Source organism: Fonticula alba (genome assembly GCF_000388065.1).
Source record: "Fonticula alba strain ATCC 38817 unplaced genomic scaffold supercont2.2, whole genome shotgun sequence".
NCBI classification, from domain to species: Eukaryota; order Rotosphaerida; family Fonticulaceae; genus Fonticula; species Fonticula alba.
In genome coordinates, this window is record NW_009242972.1 from 2,402,489 (window position 1) to 2,417,563 (window position 15,075).

The 15,075-nt window shown below is 67.3% G+C and overlaps 4 protein-coding genes across 4 annotated transcripts in view; all 4 read left to right on the plus strand.

Annotated features, from left to right (window-relative positions):
• Positions 1-1,936, plus strand: H696_01513 (hypothetical protein; the record flags this gene model as incomplete). The annotated part of the gene is made up of 3 exons (XM_009495410.1): positions 1-101; positions 208-380; positions 535-1,936. Exons 1-3 carry the CDS (start codon positions 15-17, stop codon positions 1,934-1,936), a joined length of 1,662 nt encoding a protein of 553 aa, XP_009493685.1. The 5' UTR covers positions 1-14.
• A 1,301-nt stretch (positions 1,937-3,237) lies between these two features.
• On the plus strand, positions 3,238-6,530 carry H696_01514 (hypothetical protein). The gene is made up of 7 exons (XM_009495411.1): positions 3,238-3,494; positions 3,645-3,853; positions 4,016-4,220; positions 4,363-4,781; positions 5,013-5,181; positions 5,305-5,448; positions 5,577-6,530. Exons 1-7 carry the CDS (start codon positions 3,326-3,328, stop codon positions 6,398-6,400), a joined length of 2,139 nt encoding a protein of 712 aa, XP_009493686.1. The 5' UTR covers positions 3,238-3,325; the 3' UTR covers positions 6,401-6,530.
• Positions 6,531-6,919: 389 nt separating this feature from the next.
• H696_01515 (hypothetical protein) lies at positions 6,920-10,559 on the plus strand. Its single transcript, XM_009495412.1, has 5 exons — positions 6,920-7,307; positions 7,385-7,546; positions 7,691-7,796; positions 7,880-9,732; positions 9,922-10,559. The coding sequence occupies exons 1-5, from the start codon at positions 7,155-7,157 to the stop codon at positions 10,366-10,368; spliced, it is 2,721 nt and encodes a 906-aa protein (XP_009493687.1). The 5' UTR covers positions 6,920-7,154; the 3' UTR covers positions 10,369-10,559.
• A 955-nt stretch (positions 10,560-11,514) lies between these two features.
• H696_01516 (hypothetical protein) overlaps positions 11,515-15,075 on the plus strand; it is a gene marked incomplete at both ends in the record, with an annotated part of 3,752 nt that continues 191 nt past the window's right edge. Inside the window, 12 exons of the mRNA XM_009495413.1 lie at positions 11,515-11,609; positions 11,715-11,878; positions 12,029-12,108; positions 12,223-12,462; positions 12,561-12,695; positions 12,796-12,863; positions 12,988-13,187; positions 13,282-13,420; positions 13,634-13,934; positions 14,212-14,401; positions 14,591-14,712; positions 14,873-15,051. Coding sequence (XP_009493688.1) covers positions 11,515-11,609; positions 11,715-11,878; positions 12,029-12,108; positions 12,223-12,462; positions 12,561-12,695; positions 12,796-12,863; positions 12,988-13,187; positions 13,282-13,420; positions 13,634-13,934; positions 14,212-14,401; positions 14,591-14,712; positions 14,873-15,051 — 1,913 coding nt within the window. The remainder of the gene's footprint in view (positions 11,610-11,714; positions 11,879-12,028; positions 12,109-12,222; positions 12,463-12,560; positions 12,696-12,795; positions 12,864-12,987; positions 13,188-13,281; positions 13,421-13,633; positions 13,935-14,211; positions 14,402-14,590; positions 14,713-14,872; positions 15,052-15,075) is intronic.

Sequence of the window (15,075 nt, forward strand, 5' to 3'; positions counted from 1 at the left end):
CCCCCCCCAGGCCGATGGAGACACGGCGTTCTTCCCGCATGCTGGAAAAGAACTATGTCCTCTCGCGCTTCATCCTCGCGCGGATCTTGACATCGATCCAGGTGCGCCCGGTGGTCGACACCCAGCCTCAGCACTTTCTGTCTCCCGCTCTCCTCGCCCGGCTCTCCCCACGGCCAGCACTGACCTGGCCATCCCCTCCTGGTGCAGATCAATCCCGACCATGCGATCCGGATTTCCGGCGCCGTGGAGCGCGGTGTTCGCCGGGTCCGGCGCGCTGGTCCTCTCCTCCAGGCCGATTTGGAGGCGCTTCTCTTTGCCGAGATGGCGCGCTTTGGCTATCGCTCCCCCTGCTTGCAAGAGCTGTACCGATGCATGATCATGTACGCCCTCTCCCCCTTCCTCTTTGCGCCGTCAGCGCCCCCGGCTCCTCCCTGACACGCACGCGCGCATTCCTCCTCCCCCGCATCCCCTCCGTCCTCCTCCGCTCCCCCCCCCCCCCCCCCCCCCCCCCCCCCCCCCCCCCCGCTGAGCAAGGCTCTACCGCCGGCGCATCCCGCTGGTCTTGCTCGTGGGCGGCGCCCCGAGCACCGGCAAAACCTCCCTCTCAACCCAGCTGTCGGAACGCCTCAACTTGCCGACCGTCCTGCATACGGACCTGATGCTGGAGGTGCTGAGCTTCCTGGCGGAGGACTTGCCCGACAGCGAAGATGCGGCGCTCCGGCGCCTGGCCGGGGATCCGGGGCTCGGCCCGGCCGAGGGCGGCTGTGCCGGTGTCCTGCGCCTGTACCAGGCCGAGGCCACCCTTGTCCACCGGGGGATCGTGGCCGAGCTTCGCAAGTGCCTGGCCGAGGGGAAGAACATTGTCATTGAGGGGCACCATGTCCGGCCGGCGGTGTACGCTGTCCCGGGGCCGGGCGGGCAGTTGCCTGGCCATCGCCACTTGAACCCCGGGACGCTGCCGGCCCGGCTGCCGGGGGTCGGAAGGATTGGTCCGCGGGTGCCGGCTCGAGTCCGGGCGGAATTCCGGCCGGAGGCCTGCTGCTCGTCCGGCCAGGCGGACTGCTTCTGGTGCAGCGACCACTTGGACATGGCCGAGGTGACGGCATCTCTGCGCCCGTGTGCGGGCGGGCGGTGTTGTGGCTGCGGCCGGCCGGACCCGGCTGGGTGCTCGCCGGCCGAGGCCTTTGCCTCAGGCTTGAACATTTGCCAGCCCCTCGATGTGGCAGACGGCTCTCCGATGGCCGGCGGATCGTCCGTGGCTTTGGCGGCGGCAGCAGCGGCGGCGGCGGCAGCGGCAGCAGCAACAGCAGCAAGGCCACCCTCGGTCGGAGGGCCCTCCGGCAGCGGGATGCTGGGGCCGGCCTCGGCCTCGGCCTCGGGTGATGGTCCCACTGGGGCCGAGCGGTCCGAGGCTCCACTCTCCTTCGAGGTGCATGACCCGCACGAGCAGCCGGATGCCCTGGCGTCGCAGTTGATCTTGGTGCGCTTCCTCCTGACGGTGGAGTGCCCGCGTCGGCATGCGCGTGCCATGGCCGACGCCCGATCTCGGTCCCGGTCTCGGACTGACGCGGATCTCGAGCGCCTGGTCCGGCTGTTTGCCCAGCAGGGAGGCGAGGCGAGCCTGGGCCCTGGCGAGTCGGACCAGAAGCTCCACGCGGCCCGGGTCATCCAGCGCCAGATGCTGTTGGACTGCTTGCTGGATGTGGAGGACGAGCTGCCGGCCGGCTCGCTGTCGAGCCCGACCGATGCCCCCTGCGGCTGCTGCCGAGGGTGGTGCCCCCGCAGCACCCCCTGCCTGGATGGCGTCATCCACATTGAGGTGGATCCGGAACATTTGGAAACCTCGCTGGACCGTATGCACCGGGCGGTCCTCTCGCGCATTGTCCACGAATCGCACGGGGAGGTCGTCGGCCTGGCTGGCGGCTCGGGCGCCTGAGCAAAATATAGACGGCAAGATGCCACGGCCGTGGCGGGTCGAGTTGCAAGGCAGCAGCATACGCGCGTCGCGCCCAGGGGGTGCTGGTGCCAGGCGTCGGTGAGGGAGGGGCGAGAGGGGCGAGGGAAAGCGGGGGGGGGAGGGGGGGGGGGGGGGGGAAAAAAGGCAAGGGGGAGAGGAGGCGCCGAGGCGCCGGCCTCCGGGTGCCGCCGCGCCCGGGGGAATTGCCCGAGGCCCGGATTGGTGGTGCGGCGACATCAGCACCTGGGTTCTGAGGACTAGAGGCCGGGATTTCGCCCCTGGTGGGTGTCCCCGGTGTGTGTGTGCGTGTGTGCGCGCGCGCGCGCGTGCCAATCGACCGGCTGGGTCTAATTGAGGTCCGCTCGCCGCCCTTCCCCCGATGGCGAGTGTGTGAGCACAGGGGGCAAATAGCAGCTGGGGGGGGGGGGGGGGGGGGGGGGGGGGCCCCCAGTTGCCCCGGGGGATCTGCGCGGGTATGCCGGGGGGGCCCCCTGGCATGCAAGGGCAGACGCGGGTCGCTCCCCCCCCCCCCCCCCCCCCCCCCCCCCTTCCCCCGCAAGCCAATGCGTCAGGCAAGACGCCCGGGACCGGATGTCCAGGCAACGGGTGTCCGGGGCTGGCTGTTCGCCGTGTCGGGAGTCGAGAAATGCGGTCTCCGCGTGCGGCGGGCCGGCCGGGGCCGCCGCACGGGCCAACCGCGGACGATCCACGGAACTATCACGCCTGTTGTTATTGTTTTTGTGTGGCCCGCAGCCAGCTAGCCGGGGGAGATCGCCCGCGCATGCGTGTGTGCGGGCCCCTCGGGCGCGGGTGATCTGTGTCCCCCAACCCCGCCCGCTGGGCTCCCCCGCGGGGGAGGGGGGGGATGGGGGAGGCCAAAGGACGGGGCGGGGATCCCCGTCCGCGAGGTCCCCGCCCCGGGGAAAGCCCACTGAAAAGGCCCTCTCCGCGCTCGGCCCAAGCCAAGATGCGCGGGGGAACACATCCCCGCATATGGGGGGGGAGGAGTGGGGCCGCGCGCGGTCCAAGATCCGCCACTCAGGCTGGCCGGGACCGGGGGCTGGTGCAGTCTCGGGGAAGATTCCGCCCCGCCCCCCCCCCTCCCGGTGCGACCACCGCGCACGTCTGGCGGGACGGCATTTTTCCAAGTCCCTCTTCAAGTATGGTCGGGCCTTGCCGATATGTACCATCCTTCCTCCCCCCCCCCCCCTGCCTCCCCATCCTCCACCCTCTCTGCCCTTGTCCTCTCCCCCCTCCTCCTCCAAATCACTCCCCCACCCCACCCCACCCGTTGCCTCGCCCCCGGCCTCTCTGTGCTCCATCAGGCACCCCCCTCTTGACTCCCCCCCCCATCTTCTCGAGTCCGCGATGCCTGGCACCAGCGTGAGGCTGCTCGGTCGGCTCCTGCTGGGGCTCGCCGGTGCGGCCGCCTTCCTGGCCGTCTCGGCCACCGCCCGGTCCATGCCACGGCCATCGGCATCGGAGCTGACGTCCATTGTTCCCTCGCGGAATCCCCTGGCGCGGGCTTTTGCCCAGAGTACGTGGACAAAACATCCCACCTGGCGCAGGCAGGCCCTTCTCACGCCCGATTGGTCGCCCTCCCTCCCTTTCCCCCCCCCCCCCCCCCCCCGCCCCTCTCCCATTCACCCCTGCCCCTCACTGACGCCGGGGCGCCTGCTCCCACCAGACGAGCCTGCCCTCATGCCGCCGCCTCCCTCCGGGCCACCGACCATCGAGGATCTCATCTGCCCGGGGCTGCATGCCCATGAACTGGCCCTCACCGGGTACAGTGGTCGCGTCCGGACCACCAGCGCCTCATACTCGTGCAATTTCACCATCAGCCGCGAGGACCTGCACGACCTGCACATGGAGTTCGAGACCTTCGGCCTGGACCCGGTACACATCTCACGGATCTCATCATGTCCTGCCCCCGCCCCCATGCCTGCAACTCGGAGCTGACCCTTCCACCGGTCGCCGTTTCTATCGCCGCCGCTGTCGCCCCGCCTCTTCTCCCTCTCCCTCTCCGTCTTGCTCGCCCATCCACCGGAATGCCCGCAGGCCGGTGAAGCGACCTTCGTGGTCTTCAGCGGCCTGGTGGCCAGCACCGACCCTGCGGACATTATCTACGAGTTCAACCCCAAGTCCGGCTTGACCGCGCCCATGGGTCGCCTCGATCTGCGTACCTCCGCCATCTATGTGGAATACCACTCGCCCCAGAAGTCCCTGAATGACACGGGCTTCTCCCTGCGTTTCACCGCCCTGCGTATGTCTTTTATTTTGCCCTGCCCCCCACCGTTGCCCTTGTTCCTCTTCCCCCCCCCCCCCCCTCGCCCCCCATCCTACTCCCATGGCTGGCAGCTCCTCTGACCTCGCCTCATGCTCTACTTCCCCCACCCACGCCCCAGCGACATACTGTGACACCACGCGCCCCTGTCGCGAGGGGTACTTCTGCGACACCTCCGGCGGCACCACGCCCATCGGACTGGCGGCTCTGGCCGAGGCCGGTGTCTCGGTGAATCCCACCCTGCCTGGCGATGATCCGGGTGTCTGCCGGCTGATCAGCGAGGATGACTTCCTGTTCGACTGCTTCACCCCCGCTGGCGGCGCGCCACCGGAGCAGGGCCATTCCGGCTCTGGCCATGGGGAGGTCGATGTCCTGAGAGGTGCCTCGCCCCCGGTGCTCACCGAGGGCAGGACATCGGCCTCGGCCGGGCGGATCTTCACCTCGCGCACCCTTCCCCCCAACAGCTTCTGCTCGCTCACTATTGAGCCGCCCTTCTACCATGGGGCCGTGGAGGTCATTGTCCGGACGACCGAGCTCCAGGTGCGTGCCGGTGACTCTGCCTGCATCTCCGGCGGATGTGCACGGCCGGGGAGGGAGGCGGGCGGTCGTCCTTTCTTTCTTTTCCGCTGCCAGGCCTCGACTGACGACTCCATGCGCCTCCCTCTCTCTCTATCTCTCCCTCTCTCTCTCTCTCTCTCGGGTGCTGGCCGCCCTTGTCCTGTCCACTTATCCCCTCGCCATTTGTCTCTCCCTCGTCCCCCCCCCCAACAGCAAAGCGACATTATCCTCTTCTCCAATCACCTGGGTCGCCAGATCAACTATGCTGTCATGTCGGCCAACACGGAGACCTTCTACGTGAATGCCAAGGCCCTGACCATCAACTTCCATGGCCGGTCCAACCGCACCGTGTCCGAGTTGGAAATCAGCTACCGTTTCATGGGTGCGCGGCCACACCGCCTTCTCTCGCGCATGGACACACATGCACACGCGCGCGGCTCTCCGCCTGATCCCTTTGTGGTCCTGCTGCTTACCCTGTCGCCCTCCTCCGTGTGCCCCGTCGTAGAGCCCGTTGCCTGTGACTCGATTTACGCCTGCTTCGCTGGCGTGGTGTCCGATTGGTATTGCAGCGACGCCGGGACATGCCAGTGCTCGGCCGGTGCCACCGGCTGCCGGAGCTCCTTCTTCATCCTGGAGCCTACTCCCCTGAGTGCGTGCCCAATTGGCCAGGCGATGCTACCTCCGCCCCCCCCCCTCTCCCTCCCTCGTCCTTCGCGCATCCTGACCCTCTCCACGCACGCACGCACGCACGCACGCACGCACGCACGCACCCTTCAGCCCTGGTGGACTTCCTCATCTTCATCATCCCCCTGTCGGTCATCCTGCTGATGATCATGGCTCTGGTCATTTGGATTTGCCTGCGCAAGCGCAAGACCGACTCCGAGGATGCTGCCAGCCTGATGGACGGCGGCCCGAACGGCCAGGCCACCCACGTGGACGCCATTCACCCGCTGGTCACGGCCGAGTACATTGCCTCCATCGCCACCACGGCCAATCGCTTTAGCAGTCCGCTCTTCGGCGAGGAGGAAACCTTCCATGGGAAGTTCGGTGGATCTTCCTACTCCGGGGCCGACCAGGATCTGCGCTTCGACGACAATGACGACTATTTCGATGAGGACGAGGGGACGTACCTGGGCCCGACGGCGGTGGCGGCCGCGGCCGCAGCCACCGCGGCCACCACAACCGGCGGTGGCGGCGCTGGCTCCCGGCCGGCCGGGGCTTCCGGCGGGCTGGCCGGTGGGGTCCCCGGTGGGGGGGCCTCACGCAGCCGGCGGGGCACCCTGCGCACTCCGGCCCTGCCGGAGGATGTCCCTGCCGAGCTGCCCCTCTCGCAGCAGGAGTACGACATCATGCGGCCACTGGTGCATCACTTCCAGCCATACGACTGGCTGGAGTTGGCCGAGGAAACCGACCCGGTTGGTCGGTCCCAACTCCTGGAGGGCATCGCCAAGCGCATCGAACAACAGGCCCTGGCCAACAGCCAAAACATCTCGCGGCAGGCGGCTGCCGCGGCCGCGGCCGGCGTCGGTCCACACCCCTCGGCCGGCACCGCGGCCGAGCCCCTTCTCCCTGGAACGGCCGACCCCTACCAGCCCTTCTAAGGAGCCGGGGCCCCGATGAAGGGGGGGCAAGGGCGAGGGTGGCCGGCAGCCCCACATGCCCGCGGCCGCCCATCCTCCGCACTCTTCCCCTCTTTGTTCCCTCCCTCTCTTTCTCCCCCCCCCCCCCCCCTCCCTTGTCCTGGCGCCCCGCTCTGGCGGAATAGAATCTACACACCTGTCCATCCGTGGGCATATGAATGACCAGCACCTCCGTTCTATGGGTCCTGGGCACGTGATGTCTACGCATTTGCCACCTACGCACCGGCCTCCCGGCTCCCGGGGGGCGTGCCGTGTTTGCATGTGCGTGGGCACATATGCGTGTGGGTGGCCTGTTGGTGCCCGTTGGTGCCGGCGATTGGCCCTTGTTCGTGGGTGCCGCTCGGCGCCGGTGCCGCATCCAGGCGGCGAATGCCGGCCTGTGTGCGTGTGTGCGCACGAAGCGCCTCTCGGGCATGGGGGCCGGTGAGGCGCGCTCTCCGCGGGAGGCAGCGGGAACCTCCCCGCCAGGGCAGGCCGGTCCGCGGTGGTCGGCCGTCTTTTCAGGGGCCGGGCGCTGGGCTGTCCGGGGCGAGCCCCGGGCTCGCGGTATATCCCCTCCCCCTATCTCGCCAGCCGTGCCATTTTGTCCCTCGTCTCGCACCTACACCTGTACCTCTCTCCCGCCCCTCCTCCCTGCCTCCCTCCCTCCCTCCCTTCGCTCGCCCTCCTGCCTGTCCGCTTCGCTGGATCGTGCGCCCCCTTTTCTAGCCCCACCATGGCCGCCGACCCGGCGACGTCGTCACCGTCGCGGAAGCGCCAGCCGGACCCCGCCCGAGCAGCGGACAATCCTCCCGGCAAACGCGCCGCCACCCTGCCTGTGGCCGACATCCCGCGCGAGCCCACCCAGGTGGATGAGTCCCTGACGCAGGTTCGCCTCTGTCCATCGCCCTGTCTCCCCGTCGCATTGGCCACCAACTGACGCACACCATCCATGCACCCATGTAGATCCAGACGGTTACGCTCTCCTGGCAGCGGGACTCGCTCTTCCGCCAGCTACATGCGGAGCGGGCACTGCGCGTGGAGGCCGAGCGCCGCGCCCGGCTGTCCGAGCTATCTGCCGCCGAATCTGCGCGTACGCTGGCCAGCATTGACGCCGCATGGAAGCAGGTGCGTGCGCGCGCTCACCGCATCTGTCTCGAAGCCGACTCGGCTGGGCTCCGAAGCATTTTTCCCCCAACACTTCGGTCCTCGGGCTCCTGCACTCACACACACACACACACACACACACACACACACACACACGACGCGCAGTCCATCTCCGACGTCAACACCATTATCCTCCAGCTGTCGCAGTTCCTCTCCGACTCGACTTCCGTCTCGTCCAGTGCCCTTCAGAGCTTCCAAGCTATCTCTCAACGTACGCCACCGCCGCCCCGCATTGCCGGCCCTGTAACCGGCCTCGCCGCTGGGCTCGCCTCGTCCGTACTGACGCCCCACCAGTCCCCTCGATGCTTGATGCCCTCCTGGGGCCGGTGATTCCCTTCTCGGCGGAGCAGCGCGAAGAGGCCCGGCGACTCATCGCTCGGCAGTCGGGCATCGGGTCGGCTGACGACGGTGACGATGACGAAAATGACGCCCAGCCGGGGGCTTCCGGGTCGGGGAAACTCGGGGACAGCATTCTCGGGCTGCCCGGGCTGGCGGACCCGCTCCAGCCTGAGACTGCTCTGCTGCCGGATCACCGGGAGCAGCTGCTGACCCCGTGGCGCCGGCTCTCGGATCTGCTGCTGCAGGCCGGGCGAGGCAGCTTCACCGCCGGGCCGGCCCCCTCTGCGGCGGATACCCTGATCGCCGAATTGACCGCCCGCCAGCGCACCACCCTGGCCGCCATGTCGATGGCCGCGGCCGATGCGCACTTCTCCCGCTTCCAGGCCCGCACGGCCCTGTCCAAGTACGAGGACGCGCGGGACCAGGTGGAGCTAACTTCCCGGCGGGTAGCTCGCCTGGAGCAATCCCTCAAGGCCGGGGCCTTGGGTGAGGCCGGGGCCGTGGCGGCCTCGGCTGCGGCCCTGGCCGTGGCCTCCGGCCAGCCGGAGGTCCCCGTCGGCGGGCCCGGCCCGGCCGGATCGCCGACCGGCGACCCGACGGCCGCCAATGCCACCCCCGGGGCCGGCAGCGCTGTCACCACCAATGGGGCATCTGGCGCTGGCGGAGCCCCGGCGGCCGGGGCGGCCGTCGACGCCGGCGCCGCATTGCAGGCTTCGGAGGAGCTGGCCGCCGCGCGCGAACTGGCCGATTTGCGCCTGGCCGAGGCGGAGCAGCTGCGCAGCGAGAAGCTGGATCTCCAGCGCATGCAGGTGAAGCTGCAGGCGGATCTGGCCGAGCTGCCGGACGATGTCATCACCGCCACCCCGACGTACCGGCGGCTGGCGGCGCATGCGGCCGTGCTGGCGGCGCACGCCACCGAGGCACGCAATGCCCTGGCCACGGCCCTGGCATCGGAGAACGATGTGCAGGCCAAGCGCCGCGAGCACAATGAGCGCTTCGCGCATGATGAGCTCGAGCGCCGGGAGGCGCTGAAGCATGAAATCCGCTCCATCGAGAAGGAGTCCCTCCGGCTGCGGGTGGAGCGCGATCACCTGCGCGGGCTGCTGGAGGCCCAAAAGTCCCGGGCCCAGTCGGCCGAGAATTCGTCGGCCCAACAGGGGGAGCTGGCCGAGTCCCTGGCCCATGTGAATACCATGCTGACGCGGGTCGTGTCGCGGCTGTGCCAAAGTGAGCCGGTTTCCACCCGGGAACTGGCCACCACGCTGCAGGCGTCCCTGGCCGCGAGCGAGGTGCTCGGGGAGGTGGCCCGCGGTTCGAGCGTCAAGTCCGAGGATGGGACGTCCTCCTCTTCGGGGGCCGGGCTCGGGAGCGGCGGCTCGGTCTCGGCCCTGCCCGGGCTGGATGGGGATCTGCTGCAGGAGCTGTCGCAGCTGGCCGCCGCGTATCAGGCCCTGCAGGAGCGGCAGCGCAGCCTGCTGGGGAATATGTCCGAGCTGGATGATGCCAACAACCGGCTTTACAATGACAAGATCCGCTCGCAGCAGCAGATGACCTCCATCAACCGGACGCGCGAGCTCCTGTATGCCAAGGTGGCCCCGCTGGACCGCGTGGCGCGCACGGTGGAGGAGCACATGCGCAAGGCCGAGTCTCTGGAGAAGTCCATGCGCCAGCAGCTGGCTTGCTTCGAGTTCGAAGCGGTGGCCTTGCGCTTGGCCACCGAGGCGCACCGGCGCCACGCCGCCGAGACGGCGCTCACCCTGACCGAGTACTCGACGCAGCAGCAGAAGAATGCCGACCGGGTGCAGTTCGTGCGTGTTCGGTCGCCTGGCCGTTTCCCTTGCTTTTCTCCATCACGACCTGGCCCTTTTGCCCTGGGGGGGGGGGGGGGGGGGGGGGGGGGGGGGGGGGGGGCGGCGCCATGCCGACTGTCTGCTTGGGCTCCTTCTCGCGTACACGGCCTCCTGACTGTGCTCTTCCTGGCGCCGCAACACGCGCAGCTTGAGAGTTCCATCGACAAGTACTTGACCAAGTCCGAGCGCGAGGCCCAGCGCGCGCGGCGTTTGGATGAGGAGGTGACTCTGCTCCGGCGCCGCGAGCGCGGTCTGTCGGCGGCCCTGACGGCGGCCAATGCCGCGGCCAACGCCGCTGCCGCGTCCTCTTCGCTGGCCAGCGCATCTGGCACAAACTTGGCCGGCCTCGGAGGGTCGGGCCTGGGCCATCACGATGAGGACGAGCTGTCCTCCCTGAAGAAGGAGCTGCAATCGTACCGAACTCTGATGAAGTGCGGCGTATGCATGCGTAATGACAAGAATGCCGTCATCACCCAGTGCTTCCACTGCTTCTGTCGCTCGTGCCTGGACACCCGGGTGTCCACGCGGCAGCGCGGCTGCCCAGCCTGCGGCGCCCGCTTTGGCGCCAATGACGTGCATACCATCTACATCTGAGGGATGGCCGCGCTCCCGCTCCCCTCCCGCTCCTCCTCCTCCTCCTGACAAAAGGCACATGCATGCCGGCTCGTGGCTCGGGCAGAGTGCTCTCTCTCTCTCGCTCTGCCCTCCTGCCTTGCCTCTCTCCCCGGTCCCCCTTTTTTCCGTTTGCCCTTCTGCCAATGTCTCCTTCTCTCTCTCTCTCTCTCTCTCTCTCTCCTTTTTTGCACACACAAATATACACGCGCACGCCCATGCGAAATGTGTCTCCGTCTCGGGCCCCTCCCCTGCTCTTTTTTTTTTTTCTTCCTTTCGCCGCATTTTTGGTCTTGGCGCTGTGAGACAACGGACGGGGGGTTTGGTGCCAACTTTCCGGGCGGCTTCGAGGCCGGACCTGTGCGCTGTTTTCTCTCGCCCCCCCCCCCCCCCCCCCCCACACACACATGCACACACACACACACGCGCGGGCCGGGGATGGGTCCCGGAGGGTGGAAGAGTGCCCCGGGCCGTGTGTTTGTGCCCCTCCCCCCGCGCCGATCAGGAATTGCCGGAGGAATTTGTGGCCATGGATTGTCGCCAGTGCCCGGCCCGACTTCCGGAGTGCTTCCCGCCCTTTTTCTCCGGGTCCTCCCACGGTTGGAATGGCCCCTTTTTTTTTTCCTTCGGCGCCCAGGGTGAGCCCTTGTCCGGTGGGCTCACACCCGCCCAGGACGACCGCGCCGCAAATGACCCTCCCACCTGGGCGGCGAGGCCGGTCAGCCCGGCCACCGTTGTGCAACGAGACATCCCCGCCCCCCCCCCCCCCCTCCTACCCACACCCGCGCCCCCGATATCGCGCATCGGCAGGCTGACCGGGGGCCTCTTGGCCAGCCGGCGATCGATTGACACACGGCGCGGAGGGCAGATCGACCGGACAAGGTAGCTCCTTCCCCCGTCCACCCGGCCCGAGGGGTCCCCAAAGCCGGCTCGGGGAGCTCTCGTGGCCGACGTCCAAAGGCGGCCGTGGCGAGGGGGTACTGTGCTGGTACCCTCCTCATCCCCCCTCGCCTCCCCCTCGCCTGCCGCCCGTGCACTCTCTCACACATACACACACACACACACACGCGCGCGCGCCCCGCCGCCACCACCATCGGTTTTGCCCCTCGCTCCCAGACCGCATCCACCATGGTTGGCAGCCTTGACGATGACTACCCCACCACTCCCGTCCTCCTGATCTCCGCTCACCCTCAGGGGGATGATGACGACTCTGGCGACACCCAGTGCGTGGGCTGCCTCTTTCTTTTTCGCCCCCCCCCCCCCCCCCGGATGTATATGTGCCATCCAATGCTAACTTGCCTGTCTCCCCTGCCCCCCACCGCACCAAGCTTCCGCGTGGAGGAAGATGCCATTGAGTTGCTGGCTCAGTATGCCTCCAGCCAGCCGCTGCCGGTCATTGCCATCACCGGTGTGTACCGCACGGGCAAGAGCTTCATCATGAACCAGCTCTCTGGAATCGATCGCGGCGGCTTCCCGGTTGGTGCAACCATCGGTACGCCTCTTGACATGCATGCTTGTGCCCCCTCCTCGGGTCTTTTCCCTCGCCCACCTTCTCCCCCTGTCGCCCTGTCCATCTGGGGAGCTTCGCTGACCCCCTCCCCCCCCCCCCCCCCCGGGTCTTCATACACCACCGAAATGACAGAGCCCTGCACTTCCGGCATTTGGATGCAATTCGCGCGGAACCCCGAAACTGGTGGCATGTGCCTGCTGCTTGACACTGAGGTGCGTACCCCGAGCGTGCTTCCCCCCTGCATGTGTGTGTGGTGTCCAATGGACAGCCATGCTGACTGGGACCACCTCATCTGACGACGTGAAAAAAAAAACCCATACCCACAGGGCCTGTCATCCTACACCAAGTCGGCCTCCTACGATGCCAAGCTCTTCGCCCTGGCCACCCTGCTGTCATCCTTCCTCATCTACAATGCCTCGGGCCCGATCGATGACGACGCGCTTAGCTCGCTGGCTGCGGCCACGGCGGTGGCCCGGGCCGTTCGGGTGAACTCCACCGAGCCCGAGACCTCGGTCCAGACGGCCGTTGGTGCCGGATCCGGCAGCGAGGTCTCCTTCGATGAGCGCGTACGTTACGAGTGTTCTGGCTCGCATGGTGCCGCCCCTGCTGCTGAGGCTCCCCGTCTGCCTCGGGACTGACACTCCTGCGTCTGTGGTGTCCGCAGCGTCGCCAACGCCGGCTGGCCATGTATTTCCCGCGCTTTCTCTGGCTGGCGCGCGACTTCAGCCTCGAGCTGGAAGCTGGCGGGGAGCGCCTCACCACCAATGAATACCTCGAGCGTGCTCTGGCTCCGATCCAGGTACGCGGCCTCGGCGCGGGCATTGGCGCTGCCCTCGTCTCCATGGATTCCTCCTGTCAAATCCCTCTCTGACCACCTCCCTGCCACCCGACTGGCACAGGGCGATTCCGACCGCACCCGCTCGCGAAATGTCATCCGGACTGCCATCACTGGTGCCTTCAAGGAGCGGTGCGTCTTTCCCCTGGCTTGATATCGCCGCTCCCTGGACTCTCCCCCATCCGCAGACACGCGCACGCACACGCACACGCACACGCACACGCACGGCCCACTCACCCTCCTGCCTGTCGGACAGCTCCTGCCTGACCATGCGCCGGCCGGCGCATGATGAGGAGGACCTCCAGGCCATCTCCGAGGCCCTATCTGCCGCCGGAGCCGGGCTCGCCGGGCTCAACCTTCGGCCGGAGTTCATCAGTGACGTGGAGCAGATGAAGGCCTTCGTGTGGAGCCACCTCTCCCCGAAGCAGGTCAATGGCTCGGGTGTCACCGGCCCCAGTGCGTTTGGTCCATTTGTGGACGTGGCTGCGCGCATGTACCGGCACATCATGGTGCACGCTGTCTGACTTGCTTTTCTCGGCCCCCTGCTCAGTGCTTTCAACCCTGGCCGAGGCGTACTGCGACGCGCTGAATGCTGGTGCCGCGCCGGCCATCGGATCTGCCTGGGATGAGGTGTGCGAGAACGAGTGTAATCGCGCCCTGTCCCAGGCCATTCAGGCCTATGACGATGAGTGCGTGCCGTTTCCCCGATCGCGGTGTTATTTTGTTCCTCGATGCAGGCGTGTGGACGCATGGATGCGCGCGCGCGCGCCCGTTGTGGCCAGGCTCGAGAAAAGGGCCGGGAGGAAAGGGGGCGAAGCAGAACAAGGGAATATCAGGGAGAAGGAGCAAGAGGAAGTGAAAGGAGCTACCCGGGACCGACCGAACGCCGGCTGGGGAGACAGCCTCGATGCCCTTCTTCGGAAGGACTCCCAGGCGCCGCTGGACTCGACCAACACCCCGCTCATCAGCGAGGCCAGCCTGGCTGGTCTGCGCGAGCGCGCCTTCTTCGTCTTCCAGTCGAATCCGCTCACCTCATCCTCGGCTCCCGCGGCCAAGGTGTGCTCCGACAAGCTGGAGCAGCACATTACCAAGCGCGCGGCCGAGGCCCTGCACATTGCCCAGAGCCGCAACGAGTCGCGTGCCGAGGCCATGGTCGACCGCCTGGTCAGCAAGGTCACCAGCCTGTTGGATAGTGACTCGGAAGTGCGTCACCAGGCTGCCCGCAGGGGGTCCGCCGGGTCTTTGTCATCCTTTCGCCGCTTTCTTCCCCCCCCCCCTCTTCGTCCTTGCCCGGCCTCCCACATGCCGGCAGCCCCTGCCCTCGGTCGATTGCCCCTGCCCGCCTTGCCTCCTTTTGCTCGCCTCGCCATGCACACACGCACAAACTCGCAAACTCACACACACACACACATATATATATATGTATGTATGTATGTGTTTATACATATGCTTACGTGTACTGTTCCGCACACGCCCGCAGGACTTCTCCTTGGACCATATTGTGGAGAACACCAAGAAGGTTGTGGACCAGCTGGTCAACAGCGTCAAGGCCGCTGATCCTTCCCTGTACACCCTGGTGATGATGCAGCTGGCCCTGCGGGCGGACCACATCTGGGCCCGGCCGCTGCGCGTGCATGCCAACCGTGTTATCTCCGAGTTGGAGGAGGAGGGTGCGTATTCGGGCCATGGGCGGACGGGGGGGGGGGGGGGATCCTCTTTCTCCTGTCCTTTCTTTCTTCCTGCTCTTCCTTCTGCTCGGCCTATTGCCCCTCCGTGGCCTCTTTCCTCTTGTCTCCCTTCTCCTCCTGCAATTTATCTCCAACTAACATGGTGCCTTGTCCCTGCCTCCTCTCTGGCAGCCGAGGTCCGCGTGGCGGAGGTCCGCGCCGACGCTGAGAAGGACCACAGCCGCGCGTACGCCACCATCACCGGCCTCAATGAGGATATTGCCTCATCTGATGCACAGCTTGAGACACTTCGGGTTCGTTCACAGCTGCACGAGCACGCCCGCACACCACGGCTTCTCGGGCTCTTTCTTCCTCCTTTTTTTCTCTCCGGTCCCCGTGCACCCTCATTCTCTTCTGCCTTTTCATCTTCCTCCGCTCTCCGGGCCCTCTCTAACGCCAACCCTCCCTCTGTAGAATGAGCGCGATAAGCTCCAGGACAAGCTCGCAGTGGCCGAAAGCCGCATCAGCAGTCTGGAGGCTGATGTGCAGAAGCTGTCCAGCGACAACCCCGATGTCGCCCGCAAGGATGAGCAGATTGCCCAGCTGCAGCAGGATCTAGCTGAGGCACGGAATGCCCTCACCCAGGCCCGGCGGTGCGTGCGCTGATCCTCCCCCCC

Coding starts and splice junctions, on each gene's coding strand:
- H696_01514 (XM_009495411.1), top strand. CDS start 3,326: ATGCCTGGCACCAGCGTGAGGCTGCTCGGTCGGCTCCTGCTGGGGCTC. Junction 3,854..4,015: donor AGACCTTCGGCCTGGACCCG/GTACACATCTCA, acceptor GAATGCCCGCAG/GCCGGTGAAGCGACCTTCGT. Junction 4,782..5,012: donor TCCGGACGACCGAGCTCCAG/GTGCGTGCCGGT, acceptor CCCCCCCAACAG/CAAAGCGACATTATCCTCTT.
- H696_01515 (XM_009495412.1), top strand. CDS start 7,155: ATGGCCGCCGACCCGGCGACGTCGTCACCGTCGCGGAAGCGCCAGCCG. Junction 7,308..7,384: donor TGGATGAGTCCCTGACGCAG/GTTCGCCTCTGT, acceptor GCACCCATGTAG/ATCCAGACGGTTACGCTCTC. Junction 7,547..7,690: donor TTGACGCCGCATGGAAGCAG/GTGCGTGCGCGC, acceptor CACGACGCGCAG/TCCATCTCCGACGTCAACAC.